We start from the raw sequence: 8,229 nt of genomic DNA, 5'->3' as shown, positions 1-8,229 counted from the left end.
GTATAAGTTTGTTTTGGTTCTTAAATTGAAGAAAAAAAAAATGGCCAGAATGAACCGCCCTGCTCCAGTGGAGATAACCTACAAAAACATGAGATTTCTCATCACCCACAACCCCACCAATGCAACCTTAAATAAATTCATAGAGGTAAGTGTTCCTGTTGAAGGGCTATTGTCTTGTAAAATGGATATGGATACTTAATATGCTCCATGCTACAGCTGCCGATCAATGTGCTTGCTAGCCAAAACTGCAAAAAATGGTGTCTATTTGACTACTAGCGGACACTAACAAATGATAGAAGCCGTTTTTTGACTCTGGTTATGAACATCGCAGGCCCTGCACCTTGGAGCCTGTCAAGAGGGGAGATGAGGATAGCGCTCTTATCACTTACAGGGATTCGCCTTGTGATTGAACATTGCTGTAACTAGCTGGCCACATTCTTGCAAGTCTTGACTCTGCCCCTTCTGTGATAAGCTGCTCACTGTCTATTGACAGTGTTTATATAGAGCCTGTTGTGGGCAGGGTCAGCTCTCCTGCATTATTAAATACAAACATTTGTCAGTACTGCACCCAGAAAACTTAAGTGATACATCGCTGTCGGCTGCTCTTAAGTGAGGTAGCAAAACCCTGCCGACAGATTCCCTTTAAACGGCTCTATAAAATAGTCTTGAGTTTTAATTACTAGACCGTGCAAACTTGGACTAGACTGTCCTTTGCATGAGCCGGTTTGATGAACTTTTTATAAACTTTCACTTGATCATCCAAATCTTAGTTGTCTTACTTAAGTCCTGTGATGCCAAATTATGGCACGGTTTTGGCACTCTTGGGCCACGCCTTTTTTTTTTTTTTTTTTTCTCCTTCCCCCTCTTAGTCCACTTCTTGATGGTCCATGTACCTTTTTGATGGAAAAAAAATTAATAAATCTAAGTGTGGTTTAAGAAATAGCAGGTGTTTTTTTTGTTCTTGCTACAAATTAAGCCTGAATGCTAGTGTATGAAGCTTGGCAAGAAGAGCCCTTGGGTCCTAAGTTGAGCTGGTATCCAAGCGTGCACCATTTTGGCAAACAAGCTTGTGAGCGTAAAGGTGTAATATACTGATTTTAGATGAGGCCGCATATCAAGCTGTCAAGTCTGCTTTAAGAAATGTCTGGTCTCTTCTGATGTAAGCACATTGCACTAAATGGTTTACACCTGTGACTTGATGGGAGGATTTGCCTTTTAGGACATGGACCAACAGATAAGGCTCCATTGTTGCTTTTAGGTAATGCCAACAGTTATGGTATTTACAGTAGAGATTTCTGCACCAAACTGCTGTGGTTAGTCCCAGCATCCTGCCTGAGACCTCTCAACTCTCGTGCTGCAGGTGTGAAGCAGGTTCATATCTGCAGCATGTCAATTCTTGCAGCGTTTTCCTGCCAAGAGATGCAGGGTTTTTATTTTTTTGTGCAGAAATTTCTGATGTAGGTACCTAACTTGCGTGCATACCCTTTAGACTTTGCCTCTTCAGATAAGAATTAACAGAGAAAAGGTTGTAAAAGTTGGTGGTGACTATGACTTTACAACCTTAAACATCTGCCAAATGATGGGATTGGGGGGTTAACATAGTCTGTCCTTGGAACAGGTTAAAGGGCTGAATTCCACCTGAACAGCTTCTGAATTTCATAGGAAGTCCTCCAACCTTCTCCAAAACCGCTGCGTTTATTTCCAGAAGAGTTGACTGGAAACAAGGGTGCAGTTCTCAAGCAATCTTTGCCTTTTTTTTTTTTTTTTTTGACTGGTCAGTCTCTACACCCATGCCCACTCTATATTGAACATTTCTGACGATTTAGGATGGGTAAATGAGAAAATTTATTCCGATAACCGAATAAAGGACCAGATAACCATCCTCATATGACGTGTGCATAAAAATCTACATACATACTGAACAGGGTTTTTTACAGTGTGGTAGTCTTTTTAGGATGCAGTCTTGTATTTAAAAAAAAAATTCTAATTTTTTAAAATGTTTACCAGGAACTTAAGAAATATGGCGTTACTACAGTTGTGAGAGTGTGTGAAGCCACCTATGACACTGCCCTCGTGGAGAAAGAAGGAATTCAAGTTTTGGTGCGTATAATTGTCTAAAATGTTACATTTTCTGATCTGTTAAGTGTGAAAATCTAGACCCACACAACCACCACTAATATCCAGAATGAAGGGGCACTAGAGAGCCGATCACAGATTATTGCTAGCCTGTCTTCTGATAGAAATGCGACATTACATTGTAAGCAGGTTACTTACATGGCTCTTGGCTGAGACTGCTTTGTCATATTTCCAGCTTTGTGGCCTGTTCACTAGACCTGTCATTCTAGAAGTCAGTGGTCATCCTAAAGAAGGGCTTACTAGCATGTGGTTCTCTCAAATGCAGTTTGTGAACAGAAGAATATTTTGCTTGGATTTTCTTTGCTTCATAACATCTTAAATTGTGACTTTTTTTTTATTTCTCTGAATAGGACTGGCCTTTTGACGATGGTGCTCCACCTTCTAGTCAGATCGTAGATGACTGGTTAAATCTTCTGAAGGCTAAATTCCGTGAAGAACCTGGCTGTTGTATTGCAGTTCATTGTGTTGCTGGGCTGGGAAGGTACGTTGTAAAATGTGGTCACATAAAACAAACACCTTTTAAATTGATGAAGACTTTGTGCTAGGCAAATCTAGATATATCTCTGCTAAATAACTGGCATTCTTGGGATATCACCCCAGTGTCTTGTGTAAAAACCAAGGCCAAATGTAATATCTTGCATTGTCAAGTCTTCAAAAAAATCAGAAATCTTGAATTGCTATTAATCAGTTACTTATTCTAGAAACCATTTTTTAAGGCGCATAAAATGCCACACTTACGGATTTGTAATAATAATAATGGACCGAGCAGTAACATTATAACATAACTTATTGTCTTAAACTGTTTTCCCTTCCAGAGCTCCAGTACTTGTTGCTCTTGCGTTAATTGAATGTGGGATGAAATATGAAGATGCTGTTCAGTTTATCAGGCAGTAAGTATGCAACAAACTGTGCAAACGTCCACACACCATTTAAGGCTCTAACAGATGCTGGGTTTGAAAGGTAAAAATAATGCCCCAGTTCATTGAAAAGTGACATGCTCAGATATTTTATCATCTTTGTTCAGGAAATTACAGAACTAGGCAAACTGAAATGTAAAAGTATAAAAATTATAAAATACAAAGATGTGCATCTGTAATCAGACTATTGTGGTCACATTAACATGCCATATGGGAAGTAGGTTCTAAGTAGCTCAAGTATACAGACCATGTGCCATTATAGTAAGGGGAACCACACTGCCCAACACCCCAACGCTTGTTTCTCATGTAGCTTCCTCTGACATGGTCTGTATCTTCGAGCTACATCTATCTGGTTTGTGTGTGTATATATATGTGTGTGTATGTGTGTATATGTGTATATGTGTGTGTGTATATATATATATATATATATATATATATATATATATATATATATATATATATATATATATATATATATATATATATATATATATATATATATATATATATATATATATATTTTTATTTTTTTTTGCTGTTTTTAGTGTTTGCTGTCTGTCCTGATGCAGGCAACAGATATTTAGCAGCATTTCCTTAAGGCTGTGTGCACACGTTCAGGATTTTTTGCTTTTTATTTTCTCTATAAAAACGTGTTAAAACCGCAAAAAAATGCATACATTAAGGATCCTATTAGAATGCAATCTGCAATTTTTGTGCACATTTTGCGTTTTTTTCCGCGGCGGAATCCGGAAAAATGCAGCATGTTCATTCTTTGTGCACAATCGCGGGGATTCCGCACACATAGGAATGTATTGATCCGCTATGCCCACCATGCAGGAAGTAAGCGGATCATGTGCGGTTGGTACCCAGGGTGAAGGAGAGGAGACTCTCCTCCAGGCACTGGGAACTATATAATTGTAAAAAAAAAAAAAAAAAAAATTAAAACAAAAATCATGATATTCTCACCTTCTGGCCTCTCCGGCAGTCTTCCCGCTCCTCGCGATGCTCCCGTTCCCAATAATGCCTTGCGGCAATGACCTGTGTATCTTTAATTATTTTTAACATTAGATCAATAGTAAAAAGTTAGTCACACTTGTCAAACAATAATGCAGTTGACTGACTAGGGCTGGCCATGGCTGCTTCCACTACTAGGCCAATTATTGGGGTAACTTGCAGCTGCACAATAACAATGGAACCACTACGAACTGCCACAACCAATCATTTATACAAGCTGATTGGACACCCGTTACAGGTAGCTATGGCTTCACGGGTGTAATTTACAAATGACCGAATTTCTACTTTTATTAGATCAGTTACACCCACTTGACTCTCCTTGGTGAGCTTAAATGGGGGCTGGCTGTGGGATGTTTTGGGTCTTCCAGAATTGTCTCCCACCCCCCCTTAAGATACAAGAATATCTTCGCTCTCAAATTTTCATGTTTCTTAGCACAATTTTACCTTTTATATCCAGATGAAACACTGTCTGGATAGCATCATCTATCTGGCCATTTAAGTTTGTGGGAATCAGTCGACCTTACAGTGATGTGAGTAAATGCGTTTTGTCCCATCACTACAACGCAAAGAATAGATCTCCCATAAATATCAGATCAATGTAGACCCTAATATTAATCCTGATCACTGCCTCCATAAGGTCTAGGGAAGTTTCTTTAATCAGAAGAAGCTTTTTGGTTTCAAAGTGTACTTCCGTATGTTCAATGTTCGGGTGAGAGATCCCCTCTCCAGTGATGCCTTGGGCCCCTTTCACACACCAGTTTTTTGCGATCAGTCGAAATCCGTCAAACTTTGAAAAAAACGGATAAGCAACTGATGCCGGAAGATCGTGTGTGTTTTTTTTTTTTTTTTTTGTTTTTTTTTTTTCCCTCAACTTGTGTTAGCGACGGATTGTACAATGGCCTCACGTTTCATCTGTCATTTGCAAAATCCGTTAATAATTGTTTGTCCAGAGACAACGGACATAGTAACCTTTTTTTTTTTTTTTTTGTGTCCGGATCTGTTGCCATCCGTTGTTTGCTAGAATGGAAGCCTATGGTGCCGGATCTGTGTTACATACTTTTTTTCAGTTAAAAAAAAAAAAAAAAAAAATGGTCCGTCCCGGCGGATTATGACTCATTGCAAAAAAACTGATGTGTGAAAGAGACCTCAGACCATATTGTTTGTACTGGGGTATCTGACATGGTGAATTTCTTTTTGAGCAGAAATTCCTAATTGTCTTCATGCCAATGGCTACTAGTTTCCTTTCCTGATGGAGTTTTTGAAATCTGACCTGGAAACCCATGTCATGCAGCTTGGTAGATGTGACTTACCATTTACTCCTACCTTGACAGTAAAAATAAATGCAAAATACACCAAATAAAAATGTACTCCATGAACTTTAAACTTTTTTTTTTTTTTCTCCCCTCTCCCAGGAAGCGTCGTGGAGCTTTTAATAGCAAGCAGCTGCTTTTCTTGGAGAAGTATCGTCCTAAAATGCGGTTACGCTTTAAAGACCCCAATGGCCATCGTAACAATTGTTGCATTCAATAGAAGCTACAGAGGAAAACGACAAATGTCAATCTGAATAGGATCCAATGCTAACACCTGGTTAATGTTTTATAGGTCAAGTGATTCTTTTGAAAAATGTCCACAGCCCTTCCAGTTTGGAAACTGCTGATGTCACGTAGATAAATAATGTAATTGAGCTTGAATGATTTGCTTATTTGTTGTGTACTATTTTAAAGTCCTTTATTACTATTTACCTTCCTAATCACGCAGTAAAAAAGACCTAATGGTTCTGGTTTCCCCCCCCCCATACTGTTATCAATGAAACAGATGACCACACAATGCCAAAACATCCAGCAAGTTTTCTATTTAGTAGTGCAGTACTTGTCAGCGGTAGTGCACTTTCATATATTGCCTGATTGTTTGCTGGCTTCTCGCCATATGTTTACATCCTCTCCCACACGTTGCCGTAATATCAGGGCTTGCACAAGTCTCTAGTGTGCAAGTTTTTATTTTCCCTTGATAACATTGCCAATCATGCATCGAGCAGGCATTTCGCCATATCATCTCAACCTCTTCTGTTCTGTAAAAGCACACCGACCATATTGTAGAAGTCTCCAGACAAAGCCTTACTGTTTGAATACCTGTCTGCACCGCTTGGTGCATCTTACATGGAGGACCTTGGTGTATTTTCTTTTTTTCTTTAAAATGTTGCCTTTCGTCTTGTGCAGGAAGTGTAGAATATGCCATTTTTTTTTTTTTTTTTTTCTTCTGTAACTTTTTAAAAACATGTAGATGCTTTAATGTAGCTAGATTAAGGTTTCTGAAAGGTCCTTTCTTTAACTGTATGTTTGGGCAATTCTTCAACAGTTGCTTTGTGACTTTATTTCCCTTCCTGAGCGTCTGCTTTTACAAAGGCAGATCTCAATGTCTGTAAATTTTTTTTTTTTTTTTTTTTGTATGCCTTTTTTGAGCGGTGTAACTTAATATTTGGATACTTGATTATTTTGTTTTATTATGTAATTGATAAAAAGGTGATCTGTATCAATGTTAGCTCAACCATATATTTATACTGTCTTGGGAATGTGAGGTGTTAGTACTGTGGGAGAATAAGTTACCAGTGTTTCACCAGCTTGTAAAATGTAGTATGAAAGCATAAACCTCTAATAAAGAAGGATGCAAAGTCTGATGCTTCATTGGGCTTGTCCTATGCATGGACTACGTGTATGTGTGGCAAAGCTTTTATTTATTTTTTTGAATGATGCTGTGAATATCATCTCGTGGTCTCCAATGCTGTAATATTGCAGAATTTTCAAACTGTTCCCTTGCTTTATGGTCAGAAAAACGGAAGGGAATTTATAATGGCTAGTATTTTGATATGCTGGGCTTGCTGAAGTAAAACCTGCCAACTCATGATGCAGCAAATTGGAAAGTGAGAACTTATATCTTCAGGAGTGCAGTGTTCGCTTGACAGTTTAAACCATTGGCTTAGTGACACTGCTGATTTGGACTGTACAGGATCTGGCCAACTTTGGGACATCACTTGGTATCTATAAAGCAGAGAGATTAAAACAATGTGCTCCCCTTGCCTAGGAAACTGCCCACAGACTAGAGATGGCTGGCAAGCGTACTTTCCTATTTCGTTCAGGCACCCATGCTGTGGCCCTGTCAGGGCTTACATTTAAAACCTCCCCGCACTCCAGAAAACTGAATTTAGATGTATGTGCTGATGGGGCCCTAGACAATGGTGCCACCAGAATAAAGGTGCTCTGTTGTACACCATTGTATATGCCCACTGGAGGCATCTCAGTCTGTGTCTGCCTCCAGTAGGTGTACTCTTGAAAATGCAGCACATCAGAGCACACTTTTGCTATGCCAGAACAATTTGTGTGTCCCTATTGGCGCATACATCCGAATCCTGTTTTGTTGGGGGTTTGGAGGTACACCCCAACATGGCCACAGAATGGTGCCTGAACACAATGTGAAAGCACACTTACCTGGGCCATGAGCAGTAGACAAAAGTGAAAATCCCTCTGTTCTTCATCTGCATTCTGCTGCCAAGGCTACAGCCAACCCGCAACTACAGATTTGGGAAAGTCGTGTGTGTTTTTTGTTTGTTTGTTTTTTTGTTTATTTTACAATTGGCAGTTAAGGGAGTGGTTGTCTAAAAACCTTTTAAACATACCGGAGAAAATAACTTCAAGATACAGAGGTAGTTGGTGCACAAACTGGCCCATTCATGTGAGCCCAACAGCCAGCAACAATGCATATGCCCTTTTGTTGCTGCCCTAAACCTAACATGATGCCTCTCCTGGGCTGAAAGCCTACATTTATATGGGCAGCAACAAATGGGAATTCCTAGCAATAATGCTAAATAGTTTATCTGAAAACCAGTGGTGTAATTTCTAGCATCCGATGGGCCAAATATATAGACATAGTTCAATGCCAAAGTAAGAGAGGAAACATAGAGGAAGGCGCTTGGGAAAACAGGTTAAAAGATAATCCTTTATATATTTAAAATGAAATTAAAACCTTGTGGGCCAAGAAAGTGCATGGTAATGAGCCAAAATATGAGTGGCACCACAGCATGGCAGGCACATATAAAATTAAAGCAGCAGACAATTTAAATATTCTGGAATGCGATGACTTGTATAAATGATTGTAAATGGAACAACCC

At 39.1% G+C, this 8,229-nt stretch overlaps 1 protein-coding gene across 2 annotated transcripts; it reads left to right on the top strand.

Annotated features, from left to right (window-relative positions):
* The first annotated feature begins 12 nt into the window (after window positions 1-12).
* PTP4A1 (protein tyrosine phosphatase 4A1) lies at window positions 13-6,738 on the top strand. 2 transcript variants are annotated; one of them, XM_077289985.1, is made up of 5 exons: window positions 13-145; window positions 2,008-2,100; window positions 2,487-2,617; window positions 2,952-3,026; window positions 5,484-6,738. In XM_077289985.1, the coding sequence occupies exons 1-5, from the start codon at window positions 41-43 to the stop codon at window positions 5,629-5,631; spliced, it is 552 nt and encodes a 183-aa protein (XP_077146100.1). In that variant the 5' UTR covers window positions 13-40; the 3' UTR covers window positions 5,632-6,738. The 2 variants fall into 2 exon arrangements, with proteins under 2 accessions (XP_077146100.1, XP_077146099.1); XM_077289984.1 differs by having other exon boundaries at window positions 5,480-6,738.
* The last annotated feature ends 1,491 nt before the right edge of the window (window positions 6,739-8,229 follow it).

The sequence above is a fragment of the Ranitomeya variabilis genome, chromosome 2 (genome assembly GCF_051348905.1).
Source record: "Ranitomeya variabilis isolate aRanVar5 chromosome 2, aRanVar5.hap1, whole genome shotgun sequence".
In the NCBI taxonomy this organism is placed as follows: Eukaryota; Metazoa; Chordata; class Amphibia; order Anura; family Dendrobatidae; genus Ranitomeya; species Ranitomeya variabilis.
Note: the sequence above shows the minus strand (reverse complement) of the source record. Positions and strands in the feature narration are given on the sequence as shown.

What these genes read in the sequence shown, in the direction of transcription:
- PTP4A1 (XM_077289985.1), top strand. Translation starts at nt 41, where the DNA reads ATGGCCAGAATGAACCGCCCTGCTCCAGTGGAGATAACCTACAAAAAC. An exon ending in AAGAAGGAATTCAAGTTTTG is followed by an intron (nt 2,101 to 2,486) that starts GTGCGTATAATT and finishes TTCTCTGAATAG; the next exon opens with GACTGGCCTTTTGACGATGG. An exon ending in TGTGTTGCTGGGCTGGGAAG is followed by an intron (nt 2,618 to 2,951) that starts GTACGTTGTAAA and finishes TTTCCCTTCCAG; the next exon opens with AGCTCCAGTACTTGTTGCTC.